The sequence below is a fragment of the Melanostigma gelatinosum genome (assembly GCF_949748355.1).
Source record: "Melanostigma gelatinosum genome assembly, chromosome: 8".
Lineage (NCBI taxonomy): Eukaryota > Metazoa > Chordata > Actinopteri > Perciformes > Zoarcidae > Melanostigma > Melanostigma gelatinosum.
The window spans coordinates 3,793,895-3,814,070 of record NC_136641.1 but is presented as its reverse complement, the minus strand read 5'-3'; the positions used below and the strand labels follow the sequence as shown (position 1 = coordinate 3,814,070).

Below are 20,176 nucleotides of genomic sequence, written 5' to 3'. Positions count from 1 at the left end.
TGCTTTGTGAGTATATTGTACAATATATTGTATCAGTTCAACCTGTTATTCACAGAGAATGTTAGTTTCTTAAGGTATATCAATGATGGTCTGTACCTTGATTTACAATATGCTTTACTTGATATTTCCTTTGTAATTTACAAAAATCAGAAGTTGACTGAAATCTATGCCAACCAATTGTATTACGTTCTACCGTATTTTTGTACCGTGATTCTTACACATTGTCACTATATTTTTTACGGTAAAGTTCTGGCAACCACAGCTGCCGGTAATTTACCGTTAAGTTGCATTTTTCAATAAAATGCCGTAATGTATCATACAGTTGTACTGTGTTTTTTTACTGAGAAAAACTGTAATTAGCTTCACAGTATAGTTGCTGTTTATAAAGTTATTTACCACAAAAATTTACGGTTGCAAAAATATGTACCGTGATGTATTATACGTTCTAACTTTATTTTTTACGGTGAAGTTCTGGCAACCACAGCTGCCGGTAATTTACCGTTTAATTGCATATTACCGTAAACAGGTTCATGAAATCTCTTGTTTTTTATAGTAATGTACCGTAAACAAAAAACTGTTCTCAACTGTGAAATTTACGGTTGCAAAAATATGTACCGTGATGTATTATACGTTCTAACTTTATTTTTTACGGTGAAGTTCTGGCAACCACAGCTGCCGGTAATTTACCGTTTAATTGCATATTACCGTAAACAGGTTTATGAAATCTCTTGTTTTTTATAGTAATTTACCGTAAACAAAAAACTGTTCTCAACTGTGAAATTTACGGTTGCAAAAATATGTACCGTGATGTATTATACGTTCTAACTTTATTTTTTACGGTGAAGTTCTGGCAACCACAGCTGCCGGTAATTTACCGTTTAATTGCATATTACCGTAAACAGGTTTATGAAATCTCTTGTTTTTTATAGTAATTTACTGTAAACAAAAAACTGTTCTCAACTGTGAAATTTACGGTTGCAAAAATATGTACCGTGATGTATTATACGTTCTAACTTTATTTTTTACGGTGAAGTTCTGGCAACCACAGCTGCCGGTAATTTACCGTTTAATTGCATATTACCGTAAACAGGTTTATGAAATCTCTTGTTTTTTATAGTAATGTACCGTAAACAAAAAACTGTTCTCAACTGTGAAATTTACGGTTGCAAAAATATATACCGTGATGTATTATACATTCTCACTTTATTTTTTACGGTGAAGTTCTGGCAACCACAGCTGCCGGTAATTTACCGTATATTACACAGGATTTTTTTTACAGTGTAGGGTAGGTTTTTTGTAATATATTTCTTATCTTTACAGCATTCAATGCATCAGATGCTACCGATCTGCATTGACATTACCAGCTGTGAGTACTAACAATAACATGTCCTGTTAATGAAGATAAATTGACCTGTTTTCTTGCATATCATCGAGACGTGAGGTGGTTTGATACGGTCGGCGCTGAACGACAGTCCTCTCCACAGCTCTCTCTTGTGACCTCGTCCTCTCTTTTTGGGAGAGTGGCTTTGGTGGGAGGCAGAAAGGGAGGGGCAGGGACTTTTTCTGTTGGATACTTAAAAAATGTTGTCTACTCGTGCCGGTTTCTCCAAAGTTGCCTGCCCCTGAGACTGAGCCCCCGTTAGCGAGGCTAAATGTAAAGACACTGGGCTCAGTCCTCAGCTGCTCTATAATGTCTGATGGAGTCCTGCCACAAACTCCTGATAGCATGGCTCTGAAATGAAAAGTATACAATCAACACAAGGCCTATTCAAAAGTTGTCAAATGATTTTTGTATTAATCTCAACAGTGGACATTTTGTAAGATAGCCACAAACCTGTGTCTGGTTCAATAAACGAGTGTCTGATGAGGAAGTCCAACACCACCATGGCACAGTTGGGTTTGAAGTCATCAGTGGCCAGCAGTTCCTTCACCTGGAACCAGGCCAGGAGACAGAATTCAACATGTATTTGGGTGGCATCTAAGTCTTGGAGCTTTCAATGTCACCCTACAGATTACGTCAGCGACACCAACCTCATCTATGGGCAGTAGGTAGAACTCTTGGACCTCTCCATCGCCTGCTCGGGGCTTGAACTCCGGAGGAACTTCCAAATCGAAGACAAACTGACTTTCTGCAAACACCCCGTCCTCATCCTCGTAGGTGTGGCTGGAAAATACGTTCAAGTGGTTAGTTATGGAAAAAAGTTAATCAGTTCATAATTCCCTCTCTAATATCTATTCCTGTGATAACATCTCCCTCAAGATTACATTTCAACACATCATGATGACGTTAAACTTGACCTACGGCCAGAGCTCATTTTACCGAATAGAGCTTGAACGCATCGTAATGTTACTCAATGCGAGCTCCGTTACTTAGCCAGGGCAGGACTGCTGCCCACCGGCTGCTAACAGCTAACGTTAACTAGCTCTCCTCCTGCCGATTTACACACACATTTGTTGTTCACAGTGTAGCGTTATCAATGAACCAATAGGGTACCAGTGTTTAACCACAGGTGCGTAGGACTATTCACACATGTGAAGCTGGATCAGGGTAGCAAGTGACAAGTGTTGCTGTTCCTGTGTAGCGTAAATAAGATGATAAATGATATAAGCTGATATCGGATCGGTAGTATTGGAGGCATTACCACTGCTGACTACGGACTGAAGGAGTCATTAAAGGGACCTCTCATAACATTGAATAAACTTTACTGTCTTGACAAAAGTTCCAAAGTGCACTGAGGTGGATTTAGTTCAGAGTATATTATTGATTGTATCGCCATCTTTATTACATTTGCAAGCATAAGTGTGGTGTCACTATGTTCTTCTGATTCTCAACAAATCCCATGTGCAGGCTCAAACCAACAACTGGTAGTCCGGCTCTCAATACTTTATGACTTCCTGTCTGTGACACTCAGTTCCAAGCCCATTAAAAAAAAAAAGTTGAGTAATTTCCTGAATCAGCTGGTCAGCGTAGTTTTGAATCAAACCTTACGCAAACAGGAGGGAATAGGGCAATTGTTGGGAACTACTTTCAGCGGCAGATGAATCCACAGTGCGTGTGTTCACTGTAATGAAGGAACATGTACTTGTAGCGCTTTCATAGTCCTTCATTCACTGATGGCAGAGGCTACCATGCAAGGTGCCACATGCCCATCAGGACTCGAACTAACCATTCACACATGGCAGCCCAAGGACACAAGGACACAGCAACATGGGGATCGAACCGCCGATCCTCTTGTTGACGGACGAACCGCTCTATCACTGAGCCCCTGACATGTCTCCAGGTGCAACAGCATGTCCCATAATTAATAGCTGTTGGACAACAATGGAGCTCTACGGCACAGAGGCAGAAGTTACATCTACGTATTAGTAGATACGGTCATTGTCGGAATGAGTCTGTTGATCAGACTTGAGAACAAGTCACCGGAGTTACCCTTTAACTGCGAGACGCTCACCTTACGTTGGTCACAGGGCGAGCCTTCTCTGCAATGGCTGCTGGGATACACGCTTCCTCCTCACATTCTTTGACCAGAGTGTTTTTGACGCCAACACCAGCAGCAAGACCACCTGCTGCCTTCAAAAGACACAACAACGCATCACCCTTCTAGATTCTTGTTTTTGGACATCTGAAATATTGAATTGAATATTGAATTATAATTCCCACTCCTATCCCTGATTGCTGGCATGTACCGTCAGTCAGTCACAGCGTGCGCTCACCACATTGTCCAGTAGTCCGGGGTACGTCTGCTTCGTGAGGGAGCGTCGTGCCAGCCACATGTTGACTTCCCCACTGCCACTGACGGTGTAGCCGTTGACGTGGACTCCACGCCGCTCCACTCCAAAGAGACCTGTGGTTGAGCGTCACAGTGAGCTCACACTAACGCTGATGACAACAGACGGAGCTGCCACAGCGTGCGCCGTGACTTACTTGTAGCTGCTCTTTCCATCCACATCAAAGGAGGTTGGGAGAATTTTGGCGTCACATTGTACTTCTGAAAGACAAGGAATGCTTCAGGATTACTGCGATACAAATGATTACATTTGTATTATTATTTAGAATGAGGATTGGGTTTAATTCCAGTGTATGAGATAATAGAAACTGTCATCGGGTCAGCAGTAAAGTACAAGCAATTGCATCGTGAATGTCATAGCTCATGGAAATTCAGCCATTAGTTACCAAAATCACATGTACAGATTTAACAATCTGATGTGAGGTTGGTGGTTTTTTTTTAAATATATTTATATTTTAAAAAGTCCCCTTTCATAGAAAATACACTTCACAGTTTAGCATAATCAAATGACATTTTAAATAAGGCCTAAAAACGTTTGTGACATGATTATATCACACATACAATGTAAAGGAAAAGGCATCTGCTCTCTGTCAGTACATTTAGTGTTAGTTCTGCAATACAATGTTGGCCTTTGACACAATCCATCACAACTTACTTTTTCTGTCTCTCAAAGCATTTGGCTTTTGGTAATAACTTTGTTTACATTGTCAGCATGTTTTCCAAAGATATTTAAAGCTTGGTTCTCATTCATTTCAAATGAATACAGGGGTCAGGCAGAGTTGCCTTATTTCTCCTTTTTTGTTTACTTTAGTCACCAAATTATAGAATAAAATGAAATGATAATAATTGTTATTACAATAATGCTAATATTATAAATATTTTAAGGAATAAAACGATTTAAGACGGAGTTAATTATATATATATATATATATATATATATATATATATATATATATATATATATATATTAAAATATATATATATATATATATATATATATATATATATATTAAAATATATATATATATATATATATTTCACTTTTATCTTATTTATCTTATTCCATTTACAAAATTTTCCTTAAATCATAGTTTATGCTGTTTGTGTACTGTACCATCGACATGCTCTTTACATGCTGCTACTGTTTACTACCAATTCTTCCGCGGCACGGCGTCACGTGGACTTTAGTGTGAGCGCTCCACAGTGCCTCACCTCGTCTCTCCACCCTTTAAGACACGTTAGGGAGCTCTCCTGTCTCAGGCTTTGAAGGACCGCGTCCACAGCCTCGGACCTCTTCTCGTACGAGTCCAAGCTGCCACACAGAGACACAGCGCCCTCGTGCGGAGGACTGAACACTTCCGGGTACCGTGTCAACAGTGAAGCTACATGCGGAAGAATCCAGCCCACTTGTGCTTCGTTTATCTCAAACCGCCAGCACTTAGAACGAGAGGAGCCTGCGGGAACAAGTCGGAGGTTGATACGTTATAAGCCACCCTTCACACCGTCGACTGCGTGCTATTTTAACTCGGTGTCACTCGTAACTTACCGGGTAAATAGAAGTTATTCATTCGGCGGAGGAGCTGGAGTATTTTTTCGGACCAGGCAGAGTTAGCCATTTTACAGAATGTTAACTAACCACCTCTCAGGCACCGATAGAGTAAACGTGGATAAACTAGGTGGACGAGACGACTGCTAATCACACCCCAATGCTAATCAAGCTACTCTTTTGAACACCATGTTTTTTCTCAAAGCGCTCTGCGCATGTCTGCATCTTCTTCGTGATTTTTTTACATGGACTTCAGGGATCTGTTTATCTCGCCTTAAATGTAACTTATCTATTAGGCCCATCTATAAACTGTATTTAAACTATTATCTGTTAACCATCTAGTGTTCTAATACAACATCTTACATATAGGACATGCATTATTATTTCAGATATTGATTTTAAGCAGCATGTATATGCAGGGAATACAAAGGTTCATTAACAGAAAATGGATGTAATCACTTCAATAAATCATGTGGGGATTTTTTGCCAAATAAAAAAAAATCCTACTTAAACTACATTTGTGTACTCAAAACATTAAAGGTGCAGTCAAACGTCTTCATCTTCCTCTACATGTCCATAGTGCCATACCATTCAATTAGACATGTAAATAATACTTTAAATTCAACCCCTGTAATGTTTTGCATTCAGACAATAAAGATAAAACAGATTTTACCTGTAAGAATCACATGGTTTGAATGGGGATAAGTAGCATAGATATTATCATAAAATAAATCCAACTTGGAATTGAAAATGTAATGGTGATACACTATAAGACACAGACACATTGAAATGTGACAAACTCGTTATTTCTTTAAAAAAGGAAAACCTATGTATATCTCTAATTCGACCAAGGCTAGATTAAGGCAGTGCAGTATATAGCACCATCATTGTTTTTTCTATCTATTATTCTATCTATTTTATGATTTTAACTAATACTGTTATTCACTCATTTTGTTTAATTCATTGTCTTTCATAATCGTAACTGTACTCTGGCAAATGTCTTGCCAATAAAGCTTATTGCATTGAAATTGAATTAGATTGACTTTAGGTAAGAAAACAAGGCACTGAACACGCACACTGTAGGAGTTAACCGACTCCAGAAGATGGCGGTAGCGCAAAACTACTGCCGCTAAACTGCAGACAAGTAGAAGAAGAAGAACAACAAGGTTGTTACGGTCGGCTTGAAATAAACACAAAGAAGAAGGAATAATATGGAGTAGTTTTGAGAGGATGCAATTTAATGAATTGCAAGAGTAGTCCCCAAACATCGTAAAGAACTGCGCGGCAGTGTGGTGTTAGAAATATGAAAGAAACAACTGCTATGACTCTATTCACTGCACTCTCCTTTTAGCTAACACGGAGCTAACGTTAGCCAGCAGCCACCCGGTGGGGGCTAACCGTCACATCCCCTCATCTTTTCACTGTAAAACGAGGCGACATTCATCAACTAACGACTGTTTTTTGATTAAGACCAAAAGGTAAGATGTATTTAATATCCCAAATGCGTTGGGTCTCAGCTAAATATGAGTGCACGACATATAGCATTCAATTACAAGTTTAGTTTGGTTTTGATGTAACGGTAACCTTCGTGATACTGTCATTGTTAATTGCACACTGCACTGTTCGAATTAGCTAAACAGGGATGTAGCTTAGTTTACTCTATTATCTAGCATTAACGCATGTGACGTTAGTTATATCGGCTATGGTGGAAGTTTAAAAACATGCCATTACCAAAAGTTCTTATTAGTTAGAGACAGCATCTGCATCACACGCCGTTGCTCACTGTATCTGTAGTGTAACGTGACAGTCAGTACGTCTCCACCGATCACAGCCAGGCTCATATCAGAGAGAGAGCCACCGGACGAGGAACGAGTCACCCACAAGTCCCTTCAAGTCTCTGAACGTTTTCACCGTCGTCAGTTGTATTATTCAAGTCTGAAGAGTACACCAAAATATACTTCAAAATCACTGAACCTAACATTTTGGAGACAAATATTTTTCACACGTAGGACATGCATTTTCCCCTGAAGAATAAACAATCTTAAATAAGATAACTATAAATGATAAGGTGCCTTGTTGTACTCTTTAACTTTGTTTTAAAGGCTCTATTTCTCCCTTCTCGGCAGTGAGCTAAACAGCTGTTTTAATGATTTTTTGATAATGGAAATCCACCACAATTGACTTCTTGTGAGCGATTTATCACATGGACCCATCTCTACGGCCTTACTGTATTTCATATCCGTTGAACATTGATGCCCACTGCTTTCCACAGTGCATTTAAGTTGTAGCCAGTTTTGGATTTAATGTTGCAAGATAAATACTTTTTGTTGTTGTAATTGCTCAACTTTCCTCAATACTATAAAACAATATTATTAATACCTCATGTTTTCTCCCTGTCGTCTTACTGGGTGTGTGAAGCTCCCCCTGTCCTCATGGCCTCGTCAGAGGTCAGCATGCAGGACGTGAGCGAGGTCGTGATCGTCACCATACCGGAGACGGTGGGAGAGGACCTCCCCTCTGTGGTGGAGGAGGACAAGGTGGTGCTGGTGACTGCAGAGCTGACCTCTCAGCTAGGGTAACATACCTCACACACGCTGCTTAGTGGTCATCGGCGCACACACACACGCACACACACAGCGGAATGTGAGTCGTTGAGGAGCTTGTCCTGTTGTCCAGTTCGCTATATTGAAACTCATAAACGGCGTGTGGGTTTTCCAGGGAGGACGTCCTCACGGTGGCACAGGTGGAGTCAGAAGCTGATTCACTGTCGAGGGAAGAGGCAGTCATCGGTAACGTGGCCCGCAAGGCTGTGTGAACATATGCAGTGATTCTTGCCAGTGATCCAAAGCACAGAATAATGTCCACCTTCAGTTTGCATGATCAGACGACACAATTGATCATGTTTTTGGTCTCCGTCTCTGCAGTGAAGCTAACCGAGGAGGTGGACGTGGAGGCCGACGTCTTCTACCCAATCACCTGCGGAGACGCCAAAGCCACGCTGGTGTGGAAGAAGTTTGTCTGCCCTGGGATCAACGTGAAATGCGTCCAGGTACGCGCCGGCGCCTCGGAACAACAGAGCCTGCAATGCAAAATAACAAAAGCTCATTTGCGAACCCGTTTAAGGAAATCATCAATGGCTCATGGTGGTTGTTTTTTTCTCTTCTCGCCTCTCTGATCAGTTCAATGAGCAGCTCATCAGCCCAAAGGAGTTTGTGTGCTTAGCGGGGAAATCCACTCTGAAGGACTGGAAGAGAGCTATCCGTCTCAACGGCACCATGCTCAGGTCTGGACTCATCACATGCACTAACGGAGTTCTACTTGGTCTGGTGATCTGGGTCACAACGCTCAAAGGCTCTGTTTTTACTCAACAAAACCGACATTTAGTGAATTGCATGTTTCGTGGAAACATGTCGGGGTGAATCCAGTTTATTACCGGATCATGATGCTGATGTTCAGGACCTCTCAGGTGACGCTTTTGAGCTATTATGGTGTTTGGCAACATTTAAACAAGTTCTGCAGACGAGATCATTCTGCAGGAATTTGGTCCAATCCAGGCTTTCATAAATAATGCAGTCGGGTTGAATTTGTTGAATTTGTATTGTGATTTTGAAGATTTAGGTAATGCATTGATAACTAACCCGTCAGAATGAGGACCTTCACTTCTGAAACCTAAGTGCATTTTGCTGCTAATACTTCCGTTATTTGATTCTATATTTATAACATATTTATTATTTTATTTTATTTTGGATTTCAGGGCAGAGACAAACAAACCTTGTGCGAGTTTGTATTTGACTCGATCCATATTTCCATAAAGAACTTGGTTCCATCTCCTCCTTCCGTGTGTTCGTGATGGTTCTGTTAGTAAACACAGCGAGTCTGTCCTCATGTTGTGCATCGTGCCCATTAAAAGCCTTTCATCGTATTTCCTTTCACAGGAAGATCATGGACTCCAGTGAGCTGGACTTCTACCAGCACACAAAGGTCTGCTCCAACACGTGCCGCAGCACTAAGATCGACCTGGTGGGAACCAAAGTGTCCATCGGCGGGGATCAGCCTGCGGAGCTGCTTCCTGCCACGCCCTCATCGGCCGATTGTGAGTTCCACATTAACACGCACCAACACGTGTCTGTTTCTACATGTTTTCCTCACACAAAGACATGTTTCTCCTGTGGTGATGATTATGACACATTACAGCTGATTTTCACACCCTGATCTGAGATCTGTAGCAATACAACAGGACCCTACCAGACCTAACCAGACTTAATATCAATGTCTAACCCAATGTAATGACGGGACGACGTCGGCACACCTACCTCACGTTACATTGATCACATGATCAGCACTCATCCAATCATTTCAAATTAAGAGCGCTGTTATTCAAGATAACAAGGTACGAAGGTAAATCCGGTTGCAGAATTCCTGGATGTGCCAGTGGCAGTAAACAAGGTGGATCTGCCTCCAGGTCCATGTTTCATATCGGTCACATACATGATATGTAGACCAGTGATTCTCAACTGGTCTGGCTGCGGGACCCACCATCACCCCTTAATGACAAGGGACCCACGACCCAAATATATATATCTCTCTCATTTGGGTATATCTATATTCAAGACGTCTTTAACGTCTCTGTGTAGTAAACAACTGTCAAATCAAATAAAGAAAGTACACATCAATTATATTTGAACAAATATTATTCTCATTTTTCAATTTAACTGGATGGATTATAAATACATATAAATACATGAATACATGTTCTTCTCATTTCAAGTAAAATAACAGCTGGATTAAAAAATAAATTACGTAATGAAATTCAATTTAGAAAAAATATTTCCACTGAATTGCCCTGCAGCTTTAAACTCAGTCCATTCAGGATGAAGTGAAAAATCCACAATATTGTATTTTTCTCATCTTCCAAAAAGAGAAATTAGTGTTTGAAGAATTCACCTCTATGAGTCTGTCCAGTCAGAGTGTAATGACTCTGGTCTCTCTGGACATTTCTCTCTTTTGGAAATCGTTCTATGATTTGACTTTCACGACTCACACCTCAATAAATAGTCCTCCTCTGCTCTCTGTATCCTCGTCTCTCCCCGTGTGTCACGGTGTGTGTACGTCTCACTCAAGTCAGGAAACTTGTCAGAATACTCATATTTGATTGGCTGAGCTTCATCACGTGATGTGATTCACAACGCATTGGTCTGTGTTTTTCCTGCACCGCTGAACAAGTGCCGTAAATGCTGGAATAATTTCGCTGCATAAAAAATGCCCTTCAAAATAAAATCACTAAGTTTTTTTTTTTTTTGTGGTCGCGACCCACTTATGGGTCCCATAAGTCGCGACCCATAAGTCACGATGGGACCCATAAGTCGCGATGGGACCCATAAGTCGCGATGGGACCCATAAGTCGCGACCCACTTATGGGTCGCGACCCACCAGTTGAGAATCACTGATGTAGATGACACCCTCAGACTCTCAGACTCTTCTCACCCTTAAAGGTTCTGAGTGAGCAGCTATTCACAGAACCAGAGTTGCCTCCCTGACCGCCAGCGGCTGTGAACAAAGTGGATGAGCCTGATTACGCTCAGCGTTTGTGGAACAGAGCCAGCGGCTTCAACAGTGGCAACACTAGTGACGTGATCGTAATGCAGCGTGACCCAGAATGAGCAGCAGACTTGGACACACCGTGTGTCTCAGTGTGTCAGCGTTGTTCTGCTGCTTGTGTTGCAGTGAATGGAGCAGTCGTCTCGTTTCCAGACGTGGCGGAGGAAACATCAGAGTGGGTCACAGCCATCGGAGGTGATCAGCAACCTGCAGACACACTCGCCATCATGTGCAATGGACTGGTCCAGTGGACCGGTGTATTCTTAATGGTGTGTGTGTGTGTGTCCAGAGGACTCTGTGGCATTCTGGCGCACGGTGAAGGAAGCTGGACTGCTGGAGGAGGTGGTGGAGGACTTTCAGAAGGAGCTGCAGGAGGTGCTGAAGGGGTTGCAGGAGAGAGTGTGTGACCCACCACTTCAGGTCAAAGGTTGGAACCTCACACACAGAAGCAGGGCTTTTGGAAACATTCCAACTGAAGTCCTCCCTGCGCTTGTTTTTCTCTGGAGCTGCAGTGTAAATGACCACTATGACAGAAGGCGGTCTGCCTCCACACTTGACGGTGTGTTGGAGTTGTGCTGGTCACGAACTACAGTTAGTCTGTCGCCTGCAGCTCTTCATCCAACAGCTCGCTGCTCTCTGTTTGCACCGTTCCTCGCTGCAGTATTTCAGACAGACCTGCTCATGTCCATGTCTGGGTGGTTGGACCTGTTTTCCCTGAAGAATGAAGCTCTGTTGGCTTGGCGACGAAACCGCTGCGTTGCCTATAATCATTGCTAATGACCGCATTGGAACGGGGGAAAGCTTTTAATATGAAGAGGCGGCAGCAGGGAACGTGAGAGCAATCAGTAAACGGTAAAATAACGCCGAAGTACAAACAGGAAAGTCGAAACCACTGAGACTCAGGTTGAAGCCAGAGAATGTGCTGAGAGCTGAACGCAGAGAGGCTTTTAGAAACGGCGCTTTCCCTCCGGTAACACGAGCTCAGCCACCAAAGACACGGCCACACAAGCAACCCTTTGTGGCCTCCAACGTTCCCTGTGGTCAGAGTTCTAAACGGCATGCACAGCTGTTTTACTTGAATTAGTCGGACAAGTTTTGTTGCCAGCCAACTCAAAAGAGACCAAAATGTAACGTTTCTCTGCTTGTTCAGGCGGATGAGAGCTTGGAAGCGAGTGTAATATAGGTTTCACACCAAAACAGCGTTTCTGATAGTAAGCGGCTCATTGTAGACATCGGTTCGTAGTGAATACAGCTGTTTACAGTAACGGTCTGTAACCTGTGTAGTCTGTCACAGTCTCCAACAGCTTCTTATTTGCCAACTCAAACACACCTCATTTAGAGTTCAGTGATTAGTTTAAACTCAGCGTTAATTGTATTAACATTGGCTCTGTCCCTCTACTGTGTGTCAGTAACATGATTTTTGTATGTATGGAGATTGAAAGCATGAACTGTAAGTCTCTTTAGACTGATGTGAGGATGATGTTGGGTCAGACGTCACACAGCTCCCTCTGCAGACATTAAAGGTCTTCCATTACTGGAAACACCTTGCTGTGTAAAATCCCCTTTCATGTTTAACATGCAGTGTTTTTTTCAGATGCTGTTTTGCTCAACAACATCGTGCAGAACTTTGGGATGTTGGACCTAGTGAAGAAGGTTCTGGCCAGTCACAAGAGCCAGATGGACCGCTACAGAGAGCAGTACACGCGCAGCCTCGCCGGTCAGTACAAGGGCCCTGAACAGAACCTTAGCATTCAGGATGGAGTCGTGTTTTGTGTGTCAGCTGTGGAGGAACGCGGACCTTGCATACGGATGATGTGTTGTCTCCCTCTGCAGCTCTGGAGCAGCAGTGCGACGAGCACAGGAAGCGGGCCAAGGAGCTGAAGAGCAAATCCCAGCACCTCAACAACGTCCTGATGACCCTCACCCCGGTCCCCGCGCCCCCAGCGCCCAAGCGCCCGCGGCTGACCCGCGCCGTCTCCGGCCCGGCCTCGGTCAACGCCGGCCAGATCACACTGCCACTCAGCCAGCTGACGGGCCTGCAGCTCGGCAAGATGCTGACCGTGGCGGGGGCCCCGGGCGGCGCCAACCTGGGCGGCTACACCTTCCTGACCTCCTCGCTCTCCGGGTCCGAGCTGGGGGCCGACGCCTCCAACCTGACCGTGCTGTCCGCGGCGGCGGGTCAGGAGGGCGGCTTCAAGGTGGTCGGCCCCCAGTTCCAGCTGGTGACTCTGCAGGCCGCGCTGCAGAGCTTGGCCGCCGCGCAGCAGCCGGTTGGCACCATCAGCGTGGTGGACGTCACGGCGACCGCTGATGAGTCTCAAGAGGAAGGCCAGGCAGACGGCGATGAGGAGAGGCAGCCGGAGCAGGAGGACGGGGAGCAGCAGTGAGACAGACGACAGCTGTCCTCCCCCCAGTCCCCCAGCTCCTTAGCCACCTTCATTTCAATATTTTGGACACTGGACTGACCGTGCGATGGATGGAGGGATCGTCCACATTTTGACTTTTTCACATCAGCTCATGCACGGTCTTCACTTGTCACTTAACACACGAGCCTTCCTTGTAGATGTCCGTCAATTTTCAAGATAGCTAGATTTCTATGGTGGCATCTGGTGTGAGCGGTGTGTGATGTGACTGTAAATATGTATTGGTAACTAATATATTTGATACGGCTCTTTCTGTAGGGATTCATTCCACATAGGCTGGAGGAACAAACAGTGTTGTTTAGTTTGATAATAAACGCTCAGTTTTCAAGAACAGATTGTGTCTCACTGTTTCTAGTAAATATGAACGTGTTCTCTGGCAACCAACCGGCAGAGGAAACCTGGATCGTACATTTTAGAGCTTTTTTTAAAATCCCAACTCACGGTCAACTCACGAGCTTTCCCAGGATGTCTTCATCAAACAGCTCGGTTGTCATGGAAGCCTCACAGCTGTGGTCGCATGACAACTATTACTCATTAGAAAGAGGAGAGTAAGAGACCAATGTTTCATACGCTAATATGTTCTATTGAGGAAAGTGATGTTGACCATCCGGCTGTATTAATATAAAGAGTGTATCAGATCAGTTCTGTGTATTTCAGCACGATCAGGGGCCTGCAGTGTTCTGTTCATCTGGCGGGTCAGTGAGTCCTTTGACTCAACAAAGGTCAGAATGAAGGACTGATGCACCTGGACCAGTGAACCGGGTCCTGGATCAGTCACACGGGTGGACGCGTCTGTCGTTTGGCCACAAGATGGCGCAGCCGTCTCACCGTCCAGTGGCTCCCGGTCGTTCCTCTGGTTTGTCCGCGCGCTTCAGATGTGAGCTTCCTGGTCTCCTGATGTGCCTCTTGGACTCTTTGCGCACAGTAATGTGATTGTTTTTGGATCACGGTAAAATAATAAGCAGACTCTGAATCTCAGTAGTTACAACGGTTTAGATGGACGCCAATAACGGGAAAACGGCAAACACATTTAGGCTTTGCAGGATATTTCGTCATAAAAAAATTTAAAAAACGTCTGACAGAAACTGTAAATAAAAAGGAAGCACCTAGAAACATGTGAATAATCCAACCGTGCCATATTGGTTTCGGGTGTATGGAATATTTAAACTTTGTATAGCTTCCTCACCAAATGTTATGGTGGTATGATCATTTTAATGTTTTACTGTTTTAAGTTTATTATTATTATTTACCTTCACTCTCACTTCAGAAAAAAAAGTGTCAGTTATGAGAAAATGTGGCACAAACGTATGGCATCTCAAATTTTTACCAATATGTCACACGCCTTCCTTTAATGAAGGATACACATAAAATATGAACCAAATTTAGGATTACAAATAAATAAGTATTTAAAACTCCACTATGACGTATGCCAAATTTAAGAGTATCTTAATATCTTATTTTATTCAAGACAGTGTAGTCACGTATGGTATGAGGTATCAGGTGAGTCCGTCCATAAGGAAAAATAAAAGGACCAATATGCTGAAGTTTTGGCGCGAGGGCTGAAATCAGTCAAGTCTTTTTGAGTCGGTGGCAAACAGGAAAGTGCTTTTATTCATGTTTTTATTAAACAAGCATCATTTGTTGAATGACAGACGATGATGCCAACAACACAGAGATGATCATTATTTTACACAGAAGGCAACCGAGCTGGCTGTAATATAGGCAGGCATATGATACGTTCTGGATAAATGGTGTCATTTCAAGTGAACCTGCACAAGTTCTTCGTAGTTTTTCTTCATTTTCAGCCCCTGCAGAGTTCATCTATAGGCTCAAGTCATCGTAGTAATACGGCTCCTCAGCCGAGCGCACAGAGATTTTGAAGTGGCGGCGCAGAAATCCTCCGTAACGCTTGTCCCACTTCAGGTTGTTCAACTTTGGTCGGATCCGCCTCATGAAGCCCCCGTAGCGCTTCTGCAGCTCCTCGGGCTCTTGGCTCTCCGTCTCCGCGGAGCTACTCCTCTTTGACTTAGGACCGAATTTGCGTAAAAAGCCGCCGTAACGCTTCACGTAACTGCGGAGCCGGTCCTCCGCGGCGTCGTCTGCGTCCGCGTCCCTCTCCTCCAGCCTCTTCAGCAAGTCCTCGTACTTCTTGGGCAACGCCCCGGCCTTCAGGACGTAGTTGTTGCGCCACGGAGAGGCGAAGATTTTGTTCTTGTTCTTGTCGATCCTCTTGATGAAGCCGCCGTAGCGCTTGACCAGGTCCGCCTGCTGGCTCTCCTCCTCCGCCGCCGCTTCGTCCTGGCTGAAGTCCGCAAGCCCCGGAACCCGGTCGCAGCTCTCCAGCTGCCCCTCACACTCTGTGTTGCACGACTGCGGGACACAGGAGAAAAAGAGCATGAGACCAATATCGGCGCGCGCGCGCAAACACAGTGAGATTTGTGGCGCTAAAAGTCAATTTTACACTTTTTTTGCTGAATAACAGGTTTTGCTGTCAGTTTGAGAAACCAAGAACAGTACCCGAACCCCAATTCCCTCCTTACATTTCTCTTTAAGTACATTTAAGTCCCCTTAAGTGCTAACACACACTCTGCTTGTCCAAAGAAGGATCCAAACCCAAGGTTTTACGCAACCCATATTAAGCCTATGAGGCTATACATTCATTCACACTGACACATTTGGCATTTTTAACTTTAGGATTTAGGAAATTGAAATTGACAAAAAAAGTAAACGAAGTTTCGTTTTAGAGAAAACTATTTGGAAGTTTAAACGTGGATAGATGCCCGAAGTTAACCCAATTCCAATTTAGGCGCCGCTGCCAATCATTTCAAAATTTAACTGACAAAAACAATAATGCAACTAAAGCCCAATAAATTCTCCAAACAGCAGCAGTTTTTTCCACCTCTCTCTCTCTCTCTCTCTCGCTCTCTCTCTCTCTCCCTCTCTCTCTCTCTCCGTGCTTCGTGTTAAGTTGTCTCCGGTCTTACCAGGCTGCTGAAGGCGGCGTCGTGGCCGAGGATCTGCTGCACGCATTTCTCGCACTGCGAGGAGCAATCTGCGCGGATGGAGGGCGGTAAGCTCAGCATCAGCACCAGGACATACCACTCCATTCTTCACCAGATCCCTGGCACACGCAAAGACACACACATACGCACAAAAAAAGAACACAGGCAGTGAGTCTGGGTAAGGCTCAGAATTGAACCAGCTTGGTTTTGAGGACTCGCAGACTGTAGACATAACTTAACTTGTAGCTCAAGAAAATGACTTCCTCTTAATTGAGTCAGCTTAGATAATCGTTAAAACACACGATGTTATTGATCATGTGGACCTGTGCGCAGTGCGTAATGGCGCACCGACGTCAAGTATTTCTGTCAGCACTTTGTTACAAAAAAATAGAAATATGAATTGTGTCTTACTCAGACCAGAAAAGACAGTAAAGTTAAAAAAAAGTGTGGAGTCGGTACCTCAGGAGTTGGACAGATTCTTCCAGCCGTAGTAAGACTCACAGAGGCGCATCTACCATCAAACGTCCGCCCTCCAACTCTTTGTGTTTCTCCTGCGCGGCTCGTCGCCTTCGCTTTTTATCGCCGGAGACTGGGTCGTGTCACCGCAGCGTATCAGAGCATTCTAATAAGGGACCAATGGGAGGGGAATGTGCTGCGTAAATAAGCCCACAGCCTCCCCGCTTCGGGAGGTTTTTGAAAACAACGCCCACACAGAGAAGGTATCGAGGAGCGGCAGCGCAGTTCATCCCATCGGCGCATCATCACCACCACCATCATTCCATCTCTCAGGGGGCCTCGATCAGAAACCTGGGCTGTAAGAAAAATCACATGAACATCAATGAACAAAGTGTTTTCTCTTTTTCAGTAAGACTGAAAGAAAGCAACCTACAGGAGAGACTTAAATAGAAGACACTGTTTGATATAAACATGATGAATGAGATATTCAGTCATCTCTGTCATTTTAACCACATCTTAAGAGAAAGGACTGGTTTGGACATTGCTGGCCTTCAGCTCACACCTTTCTTTTGACCATTTGAGTGTAGTGGAACAAGCTGTGAACACAACACCAACATTATCACGATATAAAGTTGTTAACTTTGTACTTCAGTTAACAAACGGTTCTTTTGACACACCTAGGAGATTTGGAGCAGCACGATCATTCATCTGAAATATGCTTGTGTCCACCTGATGAATGTAAGTCCAATATTCCTTCGTTTAGCTCTTATTCGGTCTCTAACTATTCCTGAGGCATCGGTGTGTTCCTCGTCTCTATGTGTCGTTCTGCTGTTTGTTGTTGAGCAGATTGTGAACAGTGCCTTTATCACATAGACTTTCAGAAGTGGACATCAAGGTGATGTCACCCATTGGTTTGTGGACTTCTGTTTTGAAGTCTCACGGTCAGCATTTTGGCCGTCGCCATCTTGTTTTTGCAAGCACAAGTTACACGAAAGGGCGGAGCTAAGTACAACTGAAAGCAGCATTTGACATTTTTAGTCAACCAAAATGTTTCAATTAACTTTGACAAAGGGAAAACACACTGTGAAAGAGTTAAATTAGGAAGACGAAAACACGCACAACTCCCAGACCGGACAACGCTGCGGTAGCGACCTGTTAATCAAAAGGTAGCCCCGCCCCTAAAGCATCCCCTGCTTTATGGTCTATTATTTGACTCTAAATGGAGCATCATTTACGAAAAGAACATCATGCTGTGTTGAAGAAGACTTGAAATATAGCAATTGAGACCATAAACAGGAAGTGTTCCTGCAAGACACTGAACCCTTATTGCTCCCCACAGTTAGGGGGGCTGGAGGGGAGGAGTCCTAACTTAATATTACGGGGCAACCGGCCCCCTCTGGTCCCCATCTAGAACCGCCCCTGCTTACAATGTTTCAGTAATAAATCAAGATAGAAGTAGGGTCATTTTTCTCATAGATTTCTATACAATCAGACTTCTTTATTTTACAACCAGAGGAGTTGCCCTCTGATGGATGTTAGAGAGAATGCAAATGTAAGGCACTTCAGCATTGGCTTCACTTTCTAGAACCGGAGGTTTCCGCCTGGTTTATCAGAGCTTTCTCACTGAAAACAGCTGGCTGCTGTCTGCTGGTTGATGACAGCACTGAGACTGAACCAAAACAACAAAGTATCGGGCTGTAAAACCCAGGAGAACTGCAGTATTGGTGATAAGTCAGTGGGTTTGCTTTAAACTAACAAAGTGCTGTCCTATCATGTTTAAAGACAAGTGTTTATACAGTACCTGTTTCAAATGGCCAAACTCAAAGGTAGAGTAAAGCCTTGATGCAATTAATTCAACACACGGGCAAACCGCTGCACACTGATAAGAAATGATTTCTTGGTTTGCCGATGTTTGCACTGACATTACACTCCTGTTGACAATGTGATATTTAATCCTGTTTGCACTTTTTATTTCATCCATTTTCATTTCACATCTTCACTTCGAGATAGAAATGAATGTCTTTAACTATCATGACAACTGTTTTCATCGAGTCATAACTTACTACGCTGTGACGGCGTTATATTCCTCTAGTTGGTAGAAGGTGCTGCTCAGCAATACTCAGGGGGCTGACACCTTCTACAGTTGAAATACATCCTTTTAACACACAAAACACGCAGCTCTTAAACATGAGGATTTAAGTCACCAACAGAGTCACTCTGTCAGTCCGCCCAACACGTTGGTCCACTGTAATCTCCATAAACATTTTCTACATTTAACAGGTCGGGATTTTGGTGTCTGAAGCGTTCTGGTTTTCTGTTTGTAATCTGAGTAGTATTGACCAATCCCATTTGAGCAGGCTTTGCTGAGTGCAGGTAACAGTCTGTGTGTAGAGACAAGGAGGCAGACAAAATGAAATTTAGCAACTCACCGGGTATTGTCTGGCTGTGATGTCGATTTTTATTTTTAGATGAGCTTGTAAACTGGCTACTTGTGAAACAACACGGTCGTATAAGTCGTCTCTCAACTCCAACTCCAGTCTCACATCTCAAGTTGCTAAGTGGACTGTACACATTGAGCAGCGCGCAGAAAAGGAAGTGTTGGCCTGGATATCGGCAGGCTACATCCGAATCCCAGAAATATAACCTCTTGCCCAACAGCCGATGGATTCCGAGATTGGCCCCCGCTGCTGCTGGCCAGGTTGCTGTGAAATTAGCTGTGAAAATTCTTGGTCACCAGAAGATCAGAGCCCTGACATATTATTGCCAGGACAACAACCTGCATTTTAATGTCAGCAAAAGGAGCTGATTGGGAACTACAGGAAGTGACACAGAGAAGGACATGCCCCCATCTCCACCAATGGGACTACGATGGAGAGAGTCAAAAGCTTCAGGTTCCTCTGGGTTCACAGCAGTGAGGACCTGACCTGGACTCACCACACCGACATCATCATTAGCATGGCGAGATAGTGGTTCTTCTTCCTGGTCTTGGCAGGTTGTGGAGGCTCAACATGGAGTCCAGGATTCTCTTCAACTTCTAGAAAAAATGCGCCCCGTATCCATTTTAATGCCAGGTGTAAAGGGGGTCATTGAGATTATCCCGACCGGCCTGGTGTGGCAGTTGCAGCACCCTGAGAAAAGGTCTGCAGACAGCGGTGAAACCTGCTCAGCACATCACCAGGACAGAGCTGCCATCCATAGAGGACCTTTGCAACCAGCGGTGCATTAAAAAGGCCAACAGGATATCAGAGACCCCAACCACACCTGCCACAAACTGTTCTGCCCTTTTTCAGAGGCAGGCAGGTCGGTTCGGCCATCTGATCTGGATCCTCCTGTGCTTTCATTTAGAGATTTTACTAGCTAGTC

The 20,176-nt window shown here is 43.9% G+C and overlaps 3 protein-coding genes across 5 annotated transcripts; 1 reads left to right on the top strand and 2 right to left on the bottom strand.

Annotated features, from left to right (window-relative positions):
- Positions 1 to 1,287: 1,287 nt before the first annotated feature.
- Positions 1,288 to 5,514, bottom strand: tpk2 (thiamin pyrophosphokinase 2). The gene is made up of 8 exons (XM_079273650.1): positions 5,335 to 5,514; positions 5,001 to 5,242; positions 3,926 to 3,989; positions 3,715 to 3,845; positions 3,453 to 3,571; positions 2,032 to 2,164; positions 1,835 to 1,931; positions 1,288 to 1,732 (listed from the first exon to the last, which is right to left on the bottom strand). The coding sequence occupies exons 1-8, from the start codon at positions 5,402 to 5,404 to the stop codon at positions 1,686 to 1,688; spliced, it is 903 nt and encodes a 300-aa protein (XP_079129776.1). The 5' UTR covers positions 5,405 to 5,514; the 3' UTR covers positions 1,288 to 1,685.
- Positions 5,219 to 13,690, top strand: gmeb2 (glucocorticoid modulatory element binding protein 2). Of its 3 annotated transcripts, XM_079273648.1 has the most exons (11): positions 5,219 to 5,337; positions 6,686 to 6,812; positions 7,753 to 7,909; positions 8,053 to 8,123; positions 8,259 to 8,383; positions 8,514 to 8,617; positions 9,270 to 9,427; positions 11,059 to 11,127; positions 11,222 to 11,359; positions 12,527 to 12,649; positions 12,766 to 13,690. In XM_079273648.1, exons 3-11 carry the CDS (start codon positions 7,767 to 7,769, stop codon positions 13,317 to 13,319), a joined length of 1,485 nt encoding a protein of 494 aa, XP_079129774.1. In that variant the 5' UTR covers positions 5,219 to 5,337; positions 6,686 to 6,812; positions 7,753 to 7,766; the 3' UTR covers positions 13,320 to 13,690. The 3 variants fall into 3 exon arrangements, with proteins under 3 accessions (XP_079129774.1, XP_079129773.1, XP_079129775.1); XM_079273647.1 differs by lacking the exon at positions 5,219 to 5,337 and having other exon boundaries at positions 6,485 to 6,812; XM_079273649.1 differs by lacking the exons at positions 5,219 to 5,337; positions 11,059 to 11,127; positions 11,222 to 11,359 and having other exon boundaries at positions 6,485 to 6,812.
- Positions 13,691 to 15,176: 1,486 nt separating this feature from the next.
- Positions 15,177 to 16,463, bottom strand: pdyn (prodynorphin; the record flags this gene model as incomplete). Its single annotated transcript, XM_079274268.1, has 2 exons — positions 16,340 to 16,463; positions 15,177 to 15,725 (listed from the first exon to the last, which is right to left on the bottom strand). Exons 1-2 carry the CDS (start codon positions 16,460 to 16,462, stop codon positions 15,177 to 15,179), a joined length of 672 nt encoding a protein of 223 aa, XP_079130394.1. The 5' UTR covers position 16,463.
- Between the last annotated feature and the right edge of the window lie 3,713 nt (positions 16,464 to 20,176).